General features: G+C 45.9%; 1 protein-coding gene across 1 annotated transcript in view; it reads left to right on the top strand.

The window, feature by feature from the left end:
* The window catches only part of notch2 (notch receptor 2), a 40,426-nt gene that overhangs the window by 12,267 nt on the left and 5,938 nt on the right, over positions 1-22,221 (top strand). Inside the window, 26 exon segments of the mRNA XM_068725880.1 lie at positions 10,507-10,781; positions 11,154-11,361; positions 11,454-11,587; positions 12,049-12,171; positions 12,846-13,079; positions 13,373-13,528; positions 13,620-13,805; positions 14,321-14,434; positions 14,578-14,691; positions 14,823-15,056; positions 15,974-16,084; positions 16,218-16,410; positions 16,748-16,893; positions 17,008-17,121; positions 17,243-17,362; positions 17,524-17,676; positions 17,802-18,030; positions 18,277-18,478; positions 19,032-19,185; positions 19,392-19,576; positions 19,716-19,848; positions 19,960-20,211; positions 20,292-20,404; positions 20,976-21,505; positions 21,622-21,957; positions 22,071-22,213. Coding sequence (XP_068581981.1) covers positions 10,507-10,781; positions 11,154-11,361; positions 11,454-11,587; positions 12,049-12,171; positions 12,846-13,079; positions 13,373-13,528; positions 13,620-13,805; positions 14,321-14,434; positions 14,578-14,691; positions 14,823-15,056; positions 15,974-16,084; positions 16,218-16,410; positions 16,748-16,893; positions 17,008-17,121; positions 17,243-17,362; positions 17,524-17,676; positions 17,802-18,030; positions 18,277-18,478; positions 19,032-19,185; positions 19,392-19,576; positions 19,716-19,848; positions 19,960-20,211; positions 20,292-20,404; positions 20,976-21,505; positions 21,622-21,957; positions 22,071-22,213 — 4,892 coding nt within the window.

Here is a 22,221-nt window from a genome sequence, read left to right as displayed (position 1 = left end):
TGGAATTTCAACACTCCGCTACTTCTGTAAAAAAAAAAGGAGCAACATTCCTTAATCAGTGTTTGACATTCCTCCGTCAAGTCAGATAAACGTTGTGCTGCAGGTGTTTTTGTGTCGCATGTGCATTTGTGTGTCGGGATGAACGATTTAGGCCTAATTGCAAATGTTTTTTGGCTGATATTGCAATTTGCGATATTAGAGGGGATGATCAGTTTTTACATTGTCCTTCTCATTTTCATTGAAAAACGCATTTAAATGAGTTGTAACCGACGTGTATGAGCAGTGCAGAGCGGTGGCTGTGAGCTAATCAGTGCAACACGCTTGTATGCACTAACACGCACTAACACGCACTAACACGCACTAACATGCACTAAAAGCATGCAAGGTCGGCCCGGCATTTGTCAACAATAAAGCGGAGAAGCTGGCATTACAACACACACACAGAGGGAGACTTCATTCTCTACTCAGGTAGACGTTACTCCAATATTTATTTAGGTAGAAAACTGTTTGCTGCTATATAAATGCTGAGAATGTTGTATATTGCTCTTTAAATATGGGGAGACGGTAGACATACAGTCCCAGTAGAACACGGCTGTATGCCAATAGTTCCTATGAAACAACATTCAAATCACTTGCAGCTGTTTAAGGTTTGACCGCATCCTCTCAGGTTTTATTTTTTTATGTCGTTCCTATTACCTTTGCTTTTATTTAATTGCAGTTGTAAATTATTAGGATGACATTTGATCTTTTTTTCTGTTTATTTTGTGTGCTAGGGGGCTAGTGCTTTTTCATTTTGAAGAAGTCGGCGCTATCGGATATCTGCTGTATTTACTCGTGCTCTCGCTCAGCCTAGCTGTCTCCATTTCTAAAGTCATAATTGTTTTTTTTATATGAATGAAATGATGATATTGCTGATAAATAATGGAAACGAGGCCTTTTTCCTTGAAGACACACAGAGAGGGGTCTCTCAGTTCTAGTCAGCTGACAGAGCGTAGGCCCACTGTTAGACCGATTAACTAGTCAGTCAATTTTTTTTTTTGTTCACAAGTAAACATGAACTACACACACACACACACACACACACACACACACACACGCACACTTGTGGACTCCAATGCACGCACTTGCCTCTGTCTGGCCTGTCTGGCCCCGTCTGCACTGTGCTGCTGATGAAAAGACTCATTGTGTGAAAATCAAATTATGTGTTTATTAGTCTCCTCAGTGCATTAAAGGCAGCGGGTTGTAAGTCAACAGTTACTTTGGCCCTTTTGGCTCGGACCAGACTAATGATGTCACATGGATCACACCTGGGGTCACACTGGGAGTAACTGTATAATGAAACAGTTAATGAGTTATGAGTTAATGAGCTTCCACCGTGGACAGCTGGTGGACAGTTAAATTTGTTTTTGCGAGACATTTTAAGGCATTCCGAGCGTAAAACAGCCCAGTTTTTATTGCTGAGAGCGGGAAGGAAGAGCGTCATTATGCCGTCGCCCTTTGTTGTGTGGCAACAAGGAGAAATAATGTTCCTCCATTAATACAGTTGTTATTGTTTGATACACGTAATGAAAACCGCTGCACACTGGAAAGATGGGGCCCCTGTTTATGTTTGGCAACAGAATGAGCTTCTGTGCAACTTCTGCAGAGTTCTCATACATTGTGGAAACTCTGGAAAACATAGAACTACTCCATATGTGTGTGTGTGTGTGTGTGTGTGTGTGTGTGTGTGTGTGTGTGTCTTTCTATTAATTTAAGACAGATAAGGAGAAGGGAAAAGAGACGATGGGGAGGATCCTCCTGTTCAAGACAATGACCGTAACGACATTGACGTTGGAAAGTTTTACATTTGCAAACGCAGCTCAGGCGTCTCATTTTGGACATGAAGAATATCATAAGAGAGAGTATTAGTGCATGGGAGAGGTCGACTAGCTGACTAACAGGGTGGAGAGAAGCCGTCTAACCGGTGGCACTGCAAGCCATCGGCCTTGGGTGTGAGAAAAAAAAAAAGGTGTGTGAGTGTGTGTCTGTGTAGATTTGTGCATGCCACCAGTTTGATTGGTAAGCATTTGTAACCGGAGGGATACATAACTCTTTTCTGACGAGGTCTTGACGAAGTGCACAGGAACAGTGGTCTCGTTTGTTGGCTAAGGATCGCTGACACTAATGCTGCATTCACATGAAGTCATGTCAGTGGCGAACGACAGTGGGAAAATAACCCCCCCCCCCCCCCCGAAAAAAAAGGGTGAGGTCAGGAGAGAATACCGGTAACGGTAGACGGCATTGGCGTCCAAATGTTACGGTTAGGATTGGAATGCTGATTCAGCATCAAGTCTTGTTCTTCTAATTTAACTTTTTGTCGTTCGTTTTATCGTCCTGCCAATGCGTCGGACTGTTTGTTTGTTTGCTTTTCTGTTTAGTTTAATGTGAATGCAGTCCAACATGGAGTCTGACTCACTGACTTAATTAATACCTGAGCAGTCCAAGTACGAGTGAGGCGACACACATTACGTTGTCGAAACCCTGTTTTCCTCCAGAACAAGATCTCTTTGTCTGCTGCTGGGCCATGGTGCAAACTGATTAACTCTCCCTCCCTCTCAATGCCCCCCCCCCCCCTTCCTCACTCTCTTGCAGTCACTGTCATGCCTTTATGTTTATTAAAAAAAGAGAGCGAGAGAGAGAGAGTTTTTTTTTCCAAATAGGGTTGAGAGTTACTGTGTTGTGTAGAGCTGCTGCCTGTTTGATCTGACAGGTAGAATCTGCCTGTGGGGCAGACAGAGGAAGAGAAAGGGGCCAAAAGAAAAGAGGATGTCTTTTTTCAGGTAATTTGAGGAGGAATACCTCGGAGCACAACTCCTTACTAATGATGAGAGAGCAGCCAGGGGGGGGGGGGGGAGACGAGGGAGAAGCGGCGCAGAGAGAGGAGTGTAATCTCCCTCTTGCTACGCCTCCTTCATCAAACTGTCACTCATCTGTCCATGCTTCTGTCCCTCCCTTTGCTTCAGGGATTTAGATGCCTCTGGACACGACTCACCAGGCTTCTTATTCCTCCCCCCCCCCCCCCCCATTACTAGACCTTCACCCTCTCGCCTTTATTACAGCTGTATCTCTCCTTTATCTCTCATTCACATCTGTGTGTGTTTGGTTGAAAAGAAGGTAGCGAAGCAGAGAAGATAGTAGGAAGAAAATGGTTTGGATCAGTCACTTCTCCTCTCTGCTCCACACCTCCCAGGCGCACACACACACACACACACACACACACACACACACACACACTCAGATTTTAAGTGGGTAAGGCATATGATCCGAACTAAAGTCAACAAAAGCTAGAGTAGGAGACTGGAACCCACGGCAGTGATTTCCAGCTCTTACTCTCCAAAGACTTATCTCCTTCCCACAGTTCTGCTCACAGCGCTGTAGATGTGGTTTAGGCTGGAACCACAATGATAAGAGTTTCTTTGTGTTTTTTTGTATGTGCCATGTCTGTGTGTGTGTGTGTGTGTGTGTGTGTGTGTGTCTGTGTGTGTGTCCGGGGCACCTTGAGCCTAGGGCAAGTTCACATGATGGTCTGAAGTTCAGTTAAAGGGTTAGTTTATTAGTTAGTTAGCGGTTAGTGAGTTAGTTTTTGAAGTTGGGTTGTATGAGGTTCTCATCCGTAGTCGGTGTGTTAACCACTGGCTTCAGTTCGCCATCCGAAAAGGCTGCCTGGCAAGGTAAAGCAATGATAATACTCTACATATAACACACACTTAATAAGCCGATATTGCTTCTGTTCAGGTGGCTAAAATACATTTAGCTGCTGCTCCTGTCCACAGCAGTACATTACTGTGCTCCTGTCTATTTACTGGTGGTGTGCCACCATCTATTGCAGGTAAAACACTGTGGATGAGTACCTCATACAACCCCACCTAAAAAAAAGATCCCAACTATCCCTTCAATCACACCAGGTTCAGTATTTGCATGGTGGACATGTAGTAGTTCTTTTGAGCGTATGTTTCAATCAATTGTTTAATTTGTGAACCCCCCCCCAAAAAACAAACAAACAAAGGGTCCCGGTAAAACCTACAAACAGATGAGCACCAGGCTGCTTGGAGATTTAGAGATTCAAACCCTGCTCTCAGAAAGAGGAAGCCTGACAAACCAGTGGGGAATGTAGCAACCAGACCATAAACCCACATACGGTGAGGTGACAAGTGGCTCTCTGTCACACAGCGACGATGACACTGTGGGGTCAGAAACGCCTCAGTTTTGTCATAATGTCACACGTTTTCCATACGTGCACCGTGACGTAAAGGCTCTTACCAGTGAGAGCTTTAGTGCATCATCACTCACTTATTATCACTTATAGTTAACTACATTTGATTCAACTTTTAGAATCTAGCAATTCAGTTACTAAAAGTGAGCTGAAATAGAGCGTACAAACACTTTGTTATACATTTTAAATGAAAAAAAGATACTTTATAGGCCGACAGACCTATTATTGGAGATTCCACATTAAACAACCGCAGAAACAGGATAATGACAGAACAACCTAGAGCGGCAGGCTTAGAGAGAAAATGGTTGCTGTGCTGCGTACCACAGCCACTCAGATGAGTCTTTTTGATCACAGTCTGAGATTTGACCACATGTCCCTCATTTTGGACTCCACCCTGCTCTGCGCTCCTTTACTCCGTCTGCTCTGAAGCTTCTCAGTCGGACTGCCTGGCTTCCTTTTCTCTCCGTGTGTCTCGCTCTCTCATTACTTTTCTGGTCACCTCATTGTGCTCTCTTCACTTCATCCACCTTCCTCTTTTTTTTTTCTCTCTCTCTCTCTCTCTCTCTCTCTCTCTTGTGTCTTTCTTTTCTCCTCAACTTTGACATCATTCTCAGACCACTCCTGCCCGCCCCTGCTGTTATTTCTACTGCCTCTGCTGTATGAAAAGCAGAAAAAAAACTAAACTACTCTGACAAGCGGAGTGTGCCAAAAATACAAACCACTAAAACGACATTGCTACTAATGATTGTTGAAGGAGTAGATTCATAGTTTCCATCCCCCTAAAAAGAACCCATAATTGAACCTCTACATCTACATTTAAGTGTTTTTGTTTTTTTTATTTAGAACAGACGTCTTCTCTGTGGCACTGGCTGATGTTACACTGCTCCCATTCCAGACCTATATCCACACACTGCATTTACACTGAGACAGATCTGTGATTGGACAAATAATGTCTGAATTTTCGGGTGCTCTTCCTCAACTGAAGCTCCCGTCTTTCTAGTGTACAGTAGCAGCAGCAGCAGCAGCAGCAGCAATTGACTGCGAAGAAATGGCGTCAAAGCATTCTTTGTAGAGCAGATAAGAGGTGCACCTCCCTTTTGAGATATATTCCACCACACGCAACCCATTTGTCTCGGGCGCTCCCGGGTCAGGCTGCCCCGTTCACCTTTGAGGTCAACAAAGCACATCGCTGTTTGTGTCACTTCTAGCGCTGATATGACTTTCTCTCCTCACTATAATCTACCAGGCATCTTTCTTGCAGCATAGCCATGCATTGAAGCAACAGCAAAGCCAGCAGCAACGTGTTCTGCACTTGACTTGTGATGTTCATTCACACACACACACACACACACACACACACACACACACACACACAGAGGACTACAGTACAGTGAATAGACCACCTATGCTCTAGCCAAGCCAGGGAATGATCCAGGGATTGAAATGTGAGCTGGCTTATGCTCTCCCACAACTCTCACACTGTTTCTCTGGGATGGCCGCAGGCGTAGAGCATGATGAAGTTATTAAGCGTTGCTGAGACTAGAATGGTGGCTGGTTGAGGAGGAGGTGGAGGAGGAGGAGGTGGAGGAGGTGGTGGAGGTGGTGGTGGTGGTGGGATCGTAGTTGAGGAGAGGAAGGTGGAGAGGTAGGTTTAGCACAAAAGAAAAGGGGAATTAGAGATTCGAGATGAGAGAGTATGGAGCTTGAGACATAGGAATTAGAAATGAAAGACGTGGGAGACATTACACGAGTGAGTGAGATTCAAGCCACCCAATTCTGCTCATTGAAACCCCCCCCCCCCCACACACACACACACACACACATGGCCGGCCAGCCAGGACAGGCAGAGGTCAGCATGAGGTAGAGGAGGAGGAGGAGGAGGAGGCGGGAGAGAGGAGAGAGGACGAAGGAGAGCAGGGGTGCAGAGAGAGAGAGAGAGAGAGAGGGAGAGAGAGAGGGAGAGAGGGAGGGGTGTGCGTGAGATGGGGGCGCTAATGTGAACCAGCTGTAGAAACCTGACACCTCCAGAGTGGGTTAGAAATGAGAGGTGGAGGAGTGAGAAAGGGAGGGAAAAGAAGGGCTGCAGGAAATTGCACGGAGTAAGAGAAGGATGGGGAAAAGAGGAGGAGAAAAAAAAAAGTCCTCATGGAGCAAAACAAAGAATCCCATAGATGACTTTGGCTGCAGAAAACCCTCTCCGCTCGCTTTTCTTTTTTGTCATGAAAGTAGAGCGGCGCATTTATCTGTGTGCAACTTCTTGCCCTTGTTCTGTTGGCACGTATGAAAGCGTGTCTGACGAAGCACACTTACGGCCCCGTGTTGCGTTCAGGGACAGACTAGTGCGCCATTGTGTTGGTTTATCTCCTCAGCGGTGAGACACCACTCCCTGACAATAATGTGAATCGTGCTCAGCCTTGTCTGTCGGCCTCCGGCTCTAGCGATACAGCCGGAGGCTAAGAATGAGCGCTCTATCTGGGAGTGAAACCTGAAGGACGGGGTGGTATCATTTCCTGACGCCATGGCATTTGGTTCTGTCAACACCGGTTGGATAGCAGCGATTGAATTTAATAGAGATTGCTGCGCATCTTTCCTGTCAACGCTTCGGAATTTTCTCCAAAAAAAATTCTCAAAGCTGCAAATAATTCTTGTAGGGTGGTGTAGAGTTGCAAGACCACCAATCTCTCTCTCTCTCTCTCTCTCTCTCTCTCTCTCTCTCTCTCTCTCTCTCTCTCTCTCTCTCTCTCTCTCTCTCTATTTGACTTTGTTGTCAATACCTCTCATATTCCCCATTGTTTTAAACAGCGAAAAAATGTGTGAAATGATCCCAGTGAAACGTAAACCTGGTATTAACCTGGACACGGTGTTCATCGCATGACAGTCTGCTAATGTGATGTATGTCCCAGGGCAGAAGGCCGTGTCATTCCTCCCTGAGAGGGGGCGGAGGAGAAGAAAGCAGTCCTAATTCCCACGACGGCCGCCTTGTTGTGATATCATGACCAAGCTGTGTTTGCGTTCGGAGTGGGGAGGGACGTCTCTGTGTTTGTGTATTTATGTGCGCGCGTGTGTGTGTGTGTGTGTGTGTGTGTGTGTGTGTTTTGGCATGTGTGTCGGGGGTTGCGCTGCAGACGTGCCGATACAGGGACGGAGACAGGAAAGAGGGAGGGTGGCCATGTCTAATCTGACAGAGTGGAAGTGAAGAGGCATGAAGTCCGTCTTTTCTTTGAAGATCCCACGTCACTAATCTGCCGACTTGTTTATCTGTTTACCAGCACCATGAGTACATGCACATGGCAAGTTTTTAGAGAATACGTTCGGGGAATAAAATATACATTTGAAACATAAAGGCTGGCGATATTCTATGTTTTGTTATTGTCAAAAAAATTCCATGAAAACAGGCAAAAACCAACAATGTGTTAGGGCCCCAATAGTAAAGAGTTAATTGTGCATTTCATCAGTGGCTTTAGTGAACAAGAGAGTATTTCTGGTTGGTGGACTGAAAGAAAAAGGACAGTGCCCATGTTCATCATAATAAGAGACGTGTCACTCAATTCTAAAATGAGATTTATTAATGCTTTTTTAATCATTTTTGGTCTATGGAATAAGAACTAAACTAAACTTGAAAAGAGTAAAAGAGTTTTCCGTCTTTTATATATCTTTTATATAGACAAATAGAAAACTCTAAAAACATATTGCTCAATATCCTGGTGTTCATTCCATTCTTTTGGGGCTGGTTTGTGGACACGTCAGTGCATTTTGATATACTGTAGCCTAATGTGTGTTTGTGTGGGACTTTGGTGTCAGATTGTCGTATTGGAGGAGACATTGTCCGACTCGCTGACACTCACACCGAGTAGTATTCTCACAGATGTGATTGATCGCCGAGACGTTCTGCCTGGCATGGTTCACGACTTCCCCCCTCTTTCCCATGCGCTCATCACCTAATATCTTCAGGCTGCTTCGGGGCGGAGAGGCCCATAATGAATACAAGTTAATAAGCGTGAGACTGGATTTCAGATAATTCCCACTTCCACTGTTTCATTTGTTTTATATGGCTCATAACGCCGATCTCTGATACTTCTGATACCCTTTATGTTTACATTCTAGAGGTGCGGTGGTTATTTGTGAGGAAAAAAAAAAAAGCACACTTATCCATTTTGGAATGGTTATGAAAGAAGGTATTCATTTCTCCGTGCCTGCGTGTATGTGTGTGTTAGTTACTCTGTGGTGTATCTCCGCTATTATGTCACCTGAGCCCCTCTAGGGAGGCCGGTTTAGAGGCCCGTGTAAGAGGCAGCCGGCCGCTCCGTTGCCCACAGTCCCTAGACAGCGTGTCGGCCATGTGCCGCACAATGCAACAGACGGCTGATCAAAATAGCATACACAGGAAATTACCTGACTAATAAAATTTATTTTTTTTGGCTCGGTAACAAAATAACATCCCTGATCGAATGGCGTCGCACACACACACAGAGAGAACAAGTGGTGTGTGAAAGTGGGAGGAGCTGAGAAAAAAAAACCAGAGGAATGGAAAGTGATGAAAGGAATCTCTGTTTTTGATGGACATTGTGTAATATGTAATATCCCCGCTGCTCGACATGTGGCTGAATCACTCAGAAGAAGAGTGAGGAATTGAAAGAAAGGAGCTGATGAAGAAGCGGAGGGAGAAAAAAAACCAGACCAAATGTGGTCACAACACGATAGAGTGTTGCTTTTCTTTTGGCCGTACGCCACACAGCTTGTTGTGAACAACTTGCAGATGTTACATTACATTACATTACAGTCATTTAGCAGACGCTTTTATCCAAAGCGACTTACTTTGTTGTGCATTCAACATTGGTAATCAAAAGAACTACTAGTCACCGGAAGTCATAAGTACATTTCCTTTTCCAAACAAGCATCTAAGAGCATGAAGCAGAGCATAACTCAGAGCCAAAGTGCAGAAACAAGAAAAACAGTTAGTGCTATAAGTAATACGAATACAATAAGTGCAACAAGCTAGTATGAAAACAATAAGTGCTAAGTGGAAGGCTCAGGGTAGCACTTGCTGAAGAGGTGGGTTTTCAGCCTGCGGTGAAAGATGGGCAGCGACTCCGCTGTCCTGACGTCAGTGGGAAGTTCATTCCACCACTGTGGGGCCAGGACAGAAAACAGCCGTGACCGGGTCGATCGGCCGCCAGGACCTCTGAGCGACGGGGCAACCGATCACCCCGAGGCAGCAGAGCGAAGTGGTCGGGCGGGGGTGTAAGGCTTGACCGTGGCCTGGAGATAGGAAGGAGCTGTTCCTTTCACTGCCCTGTAGGCTAGCACCAGAGTCTTAAACTGGATGCGAGCTCTTACAGGTAGCCAGTGTAGAGAACGGAGAAAGGAAGTTGTGTGGGAGAACTTGGGGCGATTGAACACCAGGCGAGCTGCGAGATGTCAAGAAAAGTTCTTTCCCTTTGCGGTGGACACATTTCGGTACATTACTTATCTGTTGCCGTGAACATTGTTCATCTTCCACGTTGCCCACAGACTTGCTGCTGCTTTCCGCTAGCTGTGTTTAGTTTGCTTCCAGGCTTCAATCAACAACTCCCAAATAACCACCTCACATCCTTCTACTTTTTGACTTCTTCTTTTTCCGTCACTGACCCCGGTTTAACCCTTTCACCAAGCGCAGCTTCCCCCTTTTCTCTGACCGGGTTTGTGGGGCAACAGCTCAGGGTTCTGAGCATCTCATATCAGTAATCATAGGGTTAGTGATTCACATCTTTACAGCATTTCAAAATGGCCTTCAGCAAGACACAACGCTCCAACTTCTTCTTCTTCTGTCAAGCAGCTCATGGCCACATTGATCTATGTGTGTGTGTGTGTGTCTTTTAAAAGCACAACATAAATGCAGTCCATTAACCCTTTAATAGTAACAGAACAATGCACAACCACACATTGTACTCCTGCTAGTGTTACCCAGTGTTACCTTTGATCTGTGTGTACTGCAGGACTCTAGTGCAGACGCTACGCTCTGGGATCAATGCTGCTGTCTGATGTGGTGCAGTGTGTGCACCTGACTGAAACTCACTCTTTTGTTTTGTTTCTTTACCTCTCCGTCAAACACACACAATCGTTTAATTCATCTTTCAACTGTATTGTCTGTATTGAGGGGTGATTAGGTTTAAATCCTTGTGTGTGCCTCTGCGTGCTCCATCATTGATTTCTGTGTGTGTGTGTGTGTGTGTGTGTGTGTGTGTGTGCGTGTGTGTGTGTGTGTGTGTGTTTAGGTGTGCACCAGGCTTCCTGGGTGAGTACTGCCACCACAAGGACCCTTGCGACCCGGGCTTCTGCCTGAACGGAGGGAACTGCTCTGTGTCCATGTTAGCCGGCGTACCCGTGCCCGGCAGCGCCGCCTGCACCTGCCCTCTCGGCTACACCGGACAGCACTGCCAAACCCCCCAGAACTCCACGTGTTACCCCAGCAACCCCTGTGCCAACAAGGGCGTCTGCGCCCTGCTGTCCCTCGACAAATACAAGTGCGAGTGCGCCAGAGGATGGACAGGTGAGATGCTGTCATCACCTCTCAGGAGTTTTGCCAGCAGGGCAGTGATATCTGACTTTTTGTTCACGCTTACAAATACACATGCCGGCTGTAAAGCTGCTATACCTTACATCCTCATAACATATACAGCAAAAGTAAAAGTTAAGCCTTGAAGCAAGGAACAAGTCGCTTCTTGTTGTGAATCCAGATGTGGCGCCCAGCAGCTACCAACAATACAAGACACGTGTTGCAACATTCTATAAATAAATATATCATTGCATATTGCTGTCCTCTATTATCTAAGCCGTCATTTTCCAGAGGTGGAGGACACCATTGACAAATGCTGAAGCGCTAATGCTCTGCTCTTCTCTTCTCCCTCCTCTTCATTCCCAGGACCGCAGTGTGAGCACGAGGACAGCTGTCTTTCTAGCCCCTGTGCCAACGGTGGGACGTGCAGCTCTCCGTCTGCCGGCAGCTACACGTGCTCCTGTCCTCCGGGCTACACGGGTCCTCGCTGCCTTAATGACACGAACGAATGTGCTGCCACGCCCTCTATCTGCCAGAACGAAGGCGTATGCGTCAACACCCCTGGCTCCTACAAGTGAGAATCTAGCTTAGAATAATCAAATGTGAAATGTGCCATCATCTGGAAGAAGAGCTAAATGAAATGTACTCTTGTCATTGCTACTACAGGTGTACTTGTGACCCAGGGTTTACGGGCAGACACTGTGAAAGCTCGTACATCCCTTGCTCACCCTCACCATGCCTTAATGGAGGCACCTGCCACCAGAACTCGGAAACCAGCTACTCTTGCCACTGCCTCCCAGGTAGGGGGACTCAGATTGTGAAATACTTTTGTTCCTCTTTTTAAAGCTGAATGTGAAAAAAAGTTAAACCACCGCACACTAACAGAGATATTGACAATTGTGTTGCCTGGTGAGAGAGAGAGAAAGGGCGTTTAAGAGAATACAATGAAATTAAGCAAGCTAAATAGAGTGACGCTGTAACTGGTATTTGTCTATCTATGAATGTAGATTTGAATTTCTACAATGTTGCATTATGTTGTTTGAGGTGCAAACAGTTTGATCCTGTTTGCTGTGTTGTGTTGGAAACACTGTTCACTGTACAGTCTGCTACACTGAGCAAGTAGACACAACAAACACACACACACACACACAACTGATGTTTATACACTACCAGGACACGTCGTAGTACTAATGTACACTAGAGTATTATCATATACGAGTTAGATGTTTGAGTTCATGTCTGCCTCAATCATGTGTGCCAGGTTTCAACGGGACTAACTGTGAGAACAACATCGATGACTGCCCCGGTCATCAGTGTGCCAATGGAGGAACCTGTATGGACGGAGTCAACACCTACAACTGCCAGTGTCCACCAGAGTGGACTGGTAAGGGACTTGTGTGTTCAGTTGTTTGTTTATATGTTCTTGCGACGACTACTTGCAGTGATGTCATGTCAAGCCTTTCACATTCTTTAAATGAAATCGACGGCACATTGTTTGTGTCCTTACCTCTTCATTTTCTAGATATTCTAGCCATATCAATTTGAAATATCTTTTCTACTTTTAAGTCTTCATTTTTCTCTGTGTGAGGTGGAATAAATGTTGGTGCTGACAACAGTTTTAATAGATTGGATCCTTTCATGTTGTCTGTTTTGATATCATACTTCCTACTAGTCTTTTGTATTTTTTCTTCACACAAGGCGTGTCTGTGCTAACACACGCTTTCCGTTTACAAAGCAAACATGCAAACATTGGCTTCCTTGGGCCTGTCTGAGTTTATGTAGCACTAATCCAACCGGAGAAAGCAAAGCCAATGTGAGCAGGGTATTTAAGAGTGGCCGCTGAGGATGAATAGTATTCTCATACTGTATATTTTTCATGTCTGCAAAAAGTAGAGCTTTTCTAAATAAGGATCTAAAATATCTTTTAAAAGAAAATGGGTCAATATTTAGTTTTCTCCAGAGGAAAAACCTTGAGGTTACACCTTAAGTTATGTTGTAGTACAACATGGAGTATTGACTTAACTTAATATGTTTACATTTCTTAATGCCTCTCCACAGGACAGCACTGTACCGAAGATGTGGACGAGTGTCGTCTGCAGCCGAACACTTGCCAGAATGGCGGCACCTGCAGCAACCTGTTTGGCAGCTATGTCTGTGTGTGCGTCAATGGCTGGAGTGGACCCGACTGCTCTAAGAACATCGACGACTGCGCGACAGCTGCGTGCAGCGCAGGCTCCACATGCATCGACCGCGTTGCGTCTTTCGTCTGCCTCTGCCCCTACGGAAAGACAGGTAGGCCAGTAGTGCAACCTTTGTTAAATTGCTCCAAATTGGAAATTCTCCGGAGACATTTTCATCTTAGCACACACAAGTTTTTTTTTTTGCATTTGGATCTGTTATTCAAATAGCTGAACACATGTCTGTCTGATGAAGTTACACCATTGGTCGCTTGAGTTTTTTGGATTATTTGAATTCTCAAAACTAGTTTCAGCGAAGTGCATTAGTTAGACATGTTGGGGATTAACTGTGGAACTCAATACCGTGTCTGGTTTACTCATTCCTTGTCAACACAATGCTCTTTTCAGGCTTGCTCTGCCACAGAGATGACGCCTGTATCAGTAACCCCTGCAGAGAGGGTTCTCAGTGTGACACCAACCCCATCAGTGGCATGTTTAACTGTAACTGTGCACCCGGGTATGTAGGCAGCACCTGCAACATCGACAGAGACGAATGCAGCATTGGTGAGAAAGAGAACGTGCTAACCACACATACAATGTACCTCTGCCAGTCTGTTCTGTTTTTTAAGCATGCCCATTTCCTCTTCATCATCAGGTACCAACCCTTGCGAGCACGGCGGTCAGTGTGTGAACACCGACGGCTCCTTCACGTGTAACTGTGTGAGGGGTTACGCCGGGCCGCGCTGTGAACAAGACGTCAACGAGTGCGCGTCGAGCCCCTGCCAGAACGACGGCACATGTCTGGATCGCATTGGGGACTACACCTGCATCTGCATGCCTGGTACATTCCTTGAGAAATGATGGATTACCTTACATTTTAACCGGTTTTTATCCGACAGTCTGTTCCAAATGAGCTTCAAAGAAATGCAGCATTTGAAAGGATTACATTTTATCATCTAAATCTGAACGATCCAGAGTGATAAACACTATTATGATGCATGTGCCACATTGTATAATCCGAAAAATTCATGAGAAAATTATTATAAAATGATGAAAAATATGCAAATCTTCTTTTTTTAAATTCCTGTATTCGTATCCAAGACAAACATGTATTTTATTCCTTGACCCATGGCTTACCTTTTTTAATCTCATTCAGATCTGTTACCATTTTTTGGGGGGTTATCCTGCTAACAAATATAATATAATAATATGATACAATATTGAGCAAAAACATGACTTCCTTGGTGGAGTTGATAACAGTCTGCTGAGGCAGCTGACACCACAAGGTTCAAATGAAATTATTTAAACACATAAAGTCCATAGCGAAATCATAAAAACCTGTTTCTCGTCATGCAGGATTTGAGGGGACTCATTGTGAGGTGGAGATAAACGAGTGCATCAGCTCGCCCTGTCTGAACCAGGGGCAATGTCTGGACCAGGTCAGCCACTTTATCTGCGAATGCCCAGCAGGTTAGTAACACACGTAGCTATGGGTTCATGTATTTATCACATTTCCGCACAATCAAGAGCGAAAATGAATTGTCTTAGGAAGTCCGTCCTGTCTTTTAACGTGTGCGTTTGTTATTACGCTCATCATGTTGTTCTGTTTTCAGGCTTCAGCGGTGTAACGTGCCAAACCGACATAGATGAGTGTTCCAGCACGCCTTGTTTAAACGGGGCCAAGTGTATCGACCGACCCAACGGATATGATTGTGAATGTGCTGAAGGTAAAAAAGGAATAGACACATGTTAAGTCCTACTCTGCTACTGTGCTATATCGTAGTAAATGGTAGAATGCATCACTTAATCTGAAATAGTCACTTGATCCAATAGCCTAAGAGAAAATGTTCCTCCGCAGGCTTCACCGGTCTACTTTGTGAGGACAACATCAACGACTGCGTACCAGAGCCGTGCCACCATGGTGTGTGTAAAGACGGCATCGCCACCTTCTCCTGTGAGTGCCAACCTGGATACACGGGCTCCATCTGTAACATCCAGGTCCAGGAGTGCCACAGCAACCCGTGCCAGAACCGAGGACGCTGCATTGACCTGGTCAATGCCTACCAGTGTAACTGCCCACCAGGAACCACAGGTGTGCTACAAAAAAAAAAAAAAAAATCATTGCCTGTATAGTGAGACAAGTTCATTCTAATTTATTCTTCAAAGTAAAAAAGTGTCATTTGACATATGGTACGTAAATGATGCAGTTGTACGACTATAAACGTATGAGTTCTAGATCATCCAGCACAATTAACTCTGAATCTTATTTGAAAGAGTCTGAGCCGGATCACATTAATGTGGTCCTGAATGTAAAGACCCCCATCCCCCACGTCTAGAGCTTCCTGTGTAACTTTCGATGTTTAAACTGTAGAGCACTTGTGTGTATAGCAGTCACAAGTCTGGGTCCAGTGGTGCTACCCTCGTTGCTCTGTGGATTAATAGGCTCAGTTCAGTATGCTGTACCACCCTGAGACGTGGTACTGAAGTCTGCACTGTCCTCACTTAACCAAAACTGCCTCAGGTCAGCCTGTCGGGTCTCATTTTCTGGTTTCATGCCCTCACTTCCCCTCTTTAAATGTGCCTTTTTCCTCTCTCTGTCTAGTTTTCTCTTTGTCTCTTTCGTCTTTCTGTTACTCATCCTTTTCCTCTCTCTTCTTCTCTCCCACTTTCCTCTAATGTGATCCTTCATAGGTTTATAACTATGTCATACTCTAGTTGTCGTGGGCCTCCGCTGTATTAAAGCTTTTTGTTAATGTTCCTCACTTCTTGCGGAACTAGATTTTTATGGAGTCTTACTCCCCCTGGTGGTAAATGAGTTAACTGTCACATTTTGTAACAGCCGCTTGAGCTGCTTCTCCCTCTCGTGCAACTCTTCACTCATGGTAACCAAAAGGGAAGAGACGAGGTGTTTTTTTAGTGTGCTACTTTTAAATCTGAGCAAACGCACAGATAAAGCACATAACCTGGCTATTGTTGCCCTTTATGAATTTATGTTTTTTCCCTACTCAGGGGTGAACTGTGAGATCAATGAAGATGACTGTGCCAGCAACCCCTGTGAGTACGGAGAGTGCCACGATGGCATTAACGAGTACAAATGTGTGTGCGCCGCAGGATACACAGGTACGTTTTGCTATCCCAGTAAAGTCAATGTGATAACAGTATACTTGTAGCACCGCAGGCTGATATTTGGATGCTGTTACTGAAATCAACAGGATAATCAAGAATGAATTCCCTCTGAATTGCTCTCTGACAGGACTTAAATGTGAGGTGGAGATCGACGAGTGTCACTCAAACCCGTGTATGAGTGGGGGAACCTGCATCGACAAGGTGAACGGGTTCCACTGCCTGTGCCCGCCCAGCACCCACGGCCCTCTGTGCCTCTCTGGGACCGACCACTGCGCTCCTCAGCCTTGTGTGCACGGAGAATGTATTGAACAGCAACACGGGTACGTTGACCTCATACTGCTGCTCTGAAACCTTATGTTCTGAGATTCAACCATCCTTAGATTAAGGTTGCACCGATCGATTGGACCCCGATCGTTATCGGACGACATTTGTTCGAAATAGTTTGATTGGTGGTCTCTTTAAAGGCTGTCAGAGAAGCCGATCAGATGACGCATCACTCGATACTGAATTGAAATGTTTTCAATACTTCGCCTGCGTTCTTGCCTGCTCTTTAAGTCGCTCTGTGAATAGGTTTGGCCCAAAAAGCAGCTGCTGTTATTATTACTATGTGGCTAATTTCTCCTCCTGAACTCGTGCTGGCCTTTCTCTTGTGTGAAGGTATCGGTGTGAGTGTGAAGCTGGCTGGGTGGGACAACAGTGTGAGCAGGAAAAGGATGAGTGCCAGCCCAGTCCGTGCCAAAATGGTGGCACCTGTGTGGACCGACACAATGGCTACACCTGTCAGTGTCAACCTGGATTCAGAGGTAATGATGTTAATTATTATATTTTAGCACTGCATTTTTTTTAAAAGACTTGGCAATCAATAGAGTAAACGACACTGAATTTACATATTTCAATCACCCCTCCTCTCGTATTAGGTGTGAGCTGTGAGAAGAACACAGATGAATGTGCATCCGGGCCCTGTCTGAACCAAGGCATTTGTATAGACGGAGTCAACACTTATTCCTGCCAATGTAGTCCGCCATTCACAGGTTAGTGACGTCACACTTCCACCATATCAACATCCACTTATTAGCATGCAGCAGCACGTCTTTGTAGCAGCCAGCTGAGCACCGTTCTATCATTCATAAAATGTGTGCTGTGTTGATATAGGTCAATTCTGTGAGGTGGAACAGGTTCCCTGCGCCTCTCATCCGTGTGAGAGGGGAGGGGTGTGCCGTCCGTCTGCGGACTACACCTCCTACACCTGCCGATGTCCTGCTGGTTGGCAAGGTATGTGCGTGTCTGTGAGACGTGTGTCCGTCCGATCGAGTTTGTATGGATGTGAGTCGAGATAGAGGGAAACTACGAGAGCAAAGTCTTATCTAATATTAGGTATTTCTGCTAGATTGGCGCTGGTGCTAATGCGTTGTTGTTTGGTCACAATCGTGTAGGTACGCGCTGCAGCGAGGATGTCGACGAATGCAGGAAGAACCCTTGCAAAAATGCTGGTCGCTGCATGAACAGCCCGGGCAGCTACACGTGTAAATGTCAACCCGGATACAGCGGACACAACTGTCAGACAGACATTGACGACTGCTCACCAAGTGAGTTTCACTTTCAACTAATTCTAACTAACGGATTGTTCATTGATAACCTGGAGGATTTGTTCATTCAGTAAAGTTTGTGTTCATTGAAAGCCTCTTTCCCCTCTCCCTCCTCCCCTCTGTAGGCCCATGTCTGAATGGAGGCTCTTGTGTGGACGATGTCGGGAGTTTCTCCTGTGACTGCCGCCCGGGTTTTGAAGGGGAGCGCTGTGAGACCGACGTCGACGAGTGTGCCAGCCAGCCCTGCAGGAACGGTGCCGTCTGCCGGGACCACGTCAACAGCTTCGTGTGCGAGTGCCGACCAGGCTTTGATGGAATCAAGTGTGAACGCAACATCCCTGAATGTACCGAGAGGTGAGTCGTTCGTTCAAAAGCAAGATCCATAAAAGCTCAATCGTTCTGTTCTTCTGCAATGGATTCCTCCTGGATGATATGAGGGCGAATCAGCCATTGGTGCTTGCAGAGCTCATTAAGATGTTTACCATTAGTCGCTTTTTTTGTTTCCTTGTTGATTTTAAATTCCGTTTGTCCTTTTGTTAAAGTAAACTCAGCACCCTGGACAGCCTGTAGTCACCACTTTGTTTTCCTCCTTCCTTCCAGCTCCTGTCTGAATAATGGGACTTGCATTGACGACATCAACACCTTCTCTTGCCGTTGCCGTCCTGGTTTCTACGGGATATTCTGTCAGCACGAGCAGGATGAGTGCGACTCTCAGCCCTGTAAGAATGGAGGCACCTGCACCGATGGCCTGGGCACCTACCGCTGCACCTGCCCTGTGGGATACAACGGACAGAACTGCCAGGTAGAGTGTTTGTGCGTCACTGCAAGTGAACAGTGTGGGTCTGCAGGTAATGTGCCTGAGCTGGGTCCTACAGTATGCATTCTTAGCCATTTAATATTTATACATCTAATATAATAATCTAATATATATATAATTTAATATTTATCATGTATAACAAGGGTCACCAACCTATTTGAGTGTGAAAGCTATTTAGGGTAGAACATAATATGGAGGGGTACTCTTTTGATATAATCTTTCCAAATAATGAATTTGCTCGGTTTACCGTAAAGTTATAAATATTATGTCTACATATTTTCTCTGTCAATGTTAACCGATTACTGTTAATGATTCCTCACAACCATCATTAGTGTCGGAGCGCTTGAGAAGCTTTGTTTGTGCCTGATATTCCCACAATTATTGGGAATATCGAATAAGAAAGTTGGTTATGTTAGATGCGCCAAACTGAAAGTATGTAACTCAAGAAGGTGGCTGGATGTGGTGTAGTTCCTTCTGTCTGTGTAACATTTACAGCCAACTGCAACTCTCTCTCTCTCCTTTTGTTTGTTTTCTGCAGAGTTTCGTGAACCTCTGCAGTCAGGTGCGCTGCCACAACGGCGGCTCCTGCTCTCAGACGTCGACCTCCTGGACCTGCCACTGTCAAATGGGATGGACGGGACTGTACTGTGACGTCCCCAACATGTCCTGCCAGGACTTTGCCGCCAGGAAGGGTGAGGCCCTACAACACGTTATTTAGTAATGAAGAGTCATCACAAGAGAAACGTTGCCTTGTAGCTAAACAAACTTACCACTTAAGTAGCCGGACAAGGGAAAGTTAGTTTCCTTCTTACAGTTTTATCAGACAAACTCTTAACTAATGCACATATCTTCACATTCTTTATTCGCTTTATGTGCCTCCTTTACCAAATTACTGTAGGTCTGGAGGTTGAAAATGTGTGCAAGAACGCCGGGCGGTGCGTGAACGTGGTCAATTCCCACCGGTGTCAGTGCCAGCCAGGCTACACGGGCAGCTACTGCGATGAGATGGTGGATGAGTGCCAGTCAAACCCCTGTCGCAACGGAGCTACATGCAAGGACTATCAGAGCACATACGAGTGCATAGTAAGTACATCCTCAGCTGTTTGTGTACGTATGTGTTTGTTGGTGCTTTGTAGGTTTTAAAGCTTTTATGTTTCAAGTTGTACGTTCATACTAAGCCCCCAAAGGCACGCTATGAGTTAACCTCTGTCTCTCGCTCCAGTGTAAACCAGGCTACCAGGGGGTGAACTGTGAGTATGATGTTGATGAATGCCACTCTAAGCCCTGCCTCCACGGAGGAACCTGTATCAACCTCATCAACCGCTTCACCTGCGCCTGCCCACCTGGAGCACAAGGTAAGTCTGCATATCACATATGTACACACAGGTTGATAAAAATATTCAGAGAGCAGATTATACGCTTTATTTGATACCTCGATTGATATCCGTCTGTCCGCTGCTCTGCAGGGCTCCAGTGTGAAGTCAACGAGGACGACTGTGCCCCCAAGCACGGCTCCTTTGAACCCCGCTGTCTGAATGGAGGACAGTGTGTGGACGGCGTGGGCCGCTACACATGCTCCTGCCCTCCAGGATTCGTTGGGGAACACTGTGAGGGGGATCTCAATGAGTGCCTGTCTGGGCCCTGCCACGCCCCCGGCAGCCTCGACTGCGTGCAGCTGGTCAACGACTACCAGTGCCGCTGTCGCCTTGGATACACCGGTGTGTTCCTATTACCCATTTACCTCCTTTTGATAATCCCTGGAAAGGATTTCAGTTGTTAATTGTTATTTCTTTCCCAGGTCGTCACTGTGAGTCCATGGTGGATCTGTGTTTGTCTAAGCCGTGCCACAAAGGTGGCATCTGCTCTATGAACATGAGCTCAGTCCATGGCTACACCTGCTCCTGTGTTTCTGTAAGTGTCTTCAATGTCACTCTATCATAACGATAAAGTGCTTTCAATCGATTTTCCTTTTTTTTTTTTTAATGCTTGCTTTCTGAATAACACCTTTTCTATTCATTTCTCTTGGCAAACAGGCCTCACAGTTGTTGTTTTTCCGTGCACTCTAATTTATTCATAATCAGTGTAATGCTATACTTTTAAATGAAGGTCTTGATTGGCAGTGCTGTCTGCTTATAGTAAAGATGAATTGTTAATAGGACAGGTGGCTGACGTTACTACCGAGGTGTTTTCTTTTTCTCTCTTACTAGAACATGAATCTCTTCACACTAAATTCTTGTTTTTCTCTCCACTAACTTCTTGCTCCCTCTCTTATTCTCACGATTGCTTCAGAGGGCCACACCATGGCTCAGGTATAGTAGACGAGCAGCAGATTTGCAGTAGAACCTAGATGTGTATTAGTTATAGTTAGTTATTCTTTAAAAGTCAGCTGCAACGTTGTATTGTCCTTTTACAAATGTGCAGCCGAGCCTTACTTTTTGACTATATTTGCTGTCACACTTAAACGAGGTGTTGTGTTTTCTAGGGCTTTACTGGGTTCAACTGTGGCGAAATAGAGGGCTACAGTTGTGCAAAGCTACACTGCCAGAATGGTGGTCGCTGCGTGGAGTCACCTGGCCGCCTGTACTGCCAGTGCCAGTTAGGCTTCAGCGGACCACACTGTGAGAATGAACAGAGATGTCCATGGAACTGCCAAAATGGAGGAACCTGCATCAAAGACCCATCCAACCCGTACCAGTACAGCTGCCGCTGTCCGATGCACTTCTCGGGACCGTACTGCGACAACGAACTACTCACGCCGCGCACTCCAACGTGCCCCTATGTGCAGTGCAAGCAGCATTCGGGGGATAACGTGTGTGACGATCAGTGTAACAACCACGAATGTCAGTGGGATGGAGGCGACTGCTCGCTCAACTGGCAGCAGCCCTGGGTTAAATGCACCGCCAGCGTTCCCTGCTGGGATCTCTTTAAGAATGGCCGCTGCGATAAGGAGTGTGACAACCCTGGGTGCCTCTTTGACAGCTTTGAGTGCCAGGAGTCCACATCATCCTGCAAGTATGTGACCCCTTTTTCTTTATTTTGTCGTTGCTGTTGCAGTTGCGTTTACAGTCCAAAGCATTTTGAAGCCAAATCACTTAAACACCCACCCTCCTTGTACCGTGCACTTTCAGGTATGACAGGTACTGCGCAGACCACTTTGGGAACGGCATCTGTGACCAGAGCTGCCACACGGAGGCTTGTGGCTGGGACGGCCTGGACTGCTCCACTGACACCCCGGCCATGGTGATAGGCGGCACGCTGATCATCGTGGTCCGGCTGCAGCCTAAGGAGCTGCTCGGAGACCTGAGGGGTTTCTTGCGCTCGCTGGGAGCCCTGCTGCACACCAACCTGCAAGTTAAGTTAGATGCAAATAAGAAGCCGATGGTTTACCCGTACTACGGGGAGGAGCATGGACGACTTATACAGAGGAGCAGAAGCAAGCGGGAGCTGGAGAGGGAAGTTATTGGGTAAGAATAGTTAATGATAGGGTACTCCCATAAGCTCTCTTATAATACTCGCTTCAAAAAAATGAACAAACTGCATGTCATTTACAGTCTTTTGAATTTTCACATCTGCGCAGATCTGAGGTGCACCTGGAACTGGATAACCGTGAATGTTCCCAGAGCTCTGTCCACTGTTTCTCCAACATTAGTGAGGCTGCGTCATTCATCGCAGCAGCGCACATGAAGGCTGAACTGCCTTACCCTCTGGTGTCTGTTAAAGGTAAGAAG

Source organism: Cebidichthys violaceus, unplaced genomic scaffold (genome assembly GCF_023349555.1).
Source record: "Cebidichthys violaceus isolate CVI_PGR_0920_01 unplaced genomic scaffold, fCebVio1.0.p SCAF_37, whole genome shotgun sequence".
NCBI classification, from domain to species: Eukaryota; Metazoa; Chordata; class Actinopteri; order Perciformes; family Stichaeidae; genus Cebidichthys; species Cebidichthys violaceus.
This window is presented reverse-complemented; position numbering and strand designations above follow the sequence as displayed.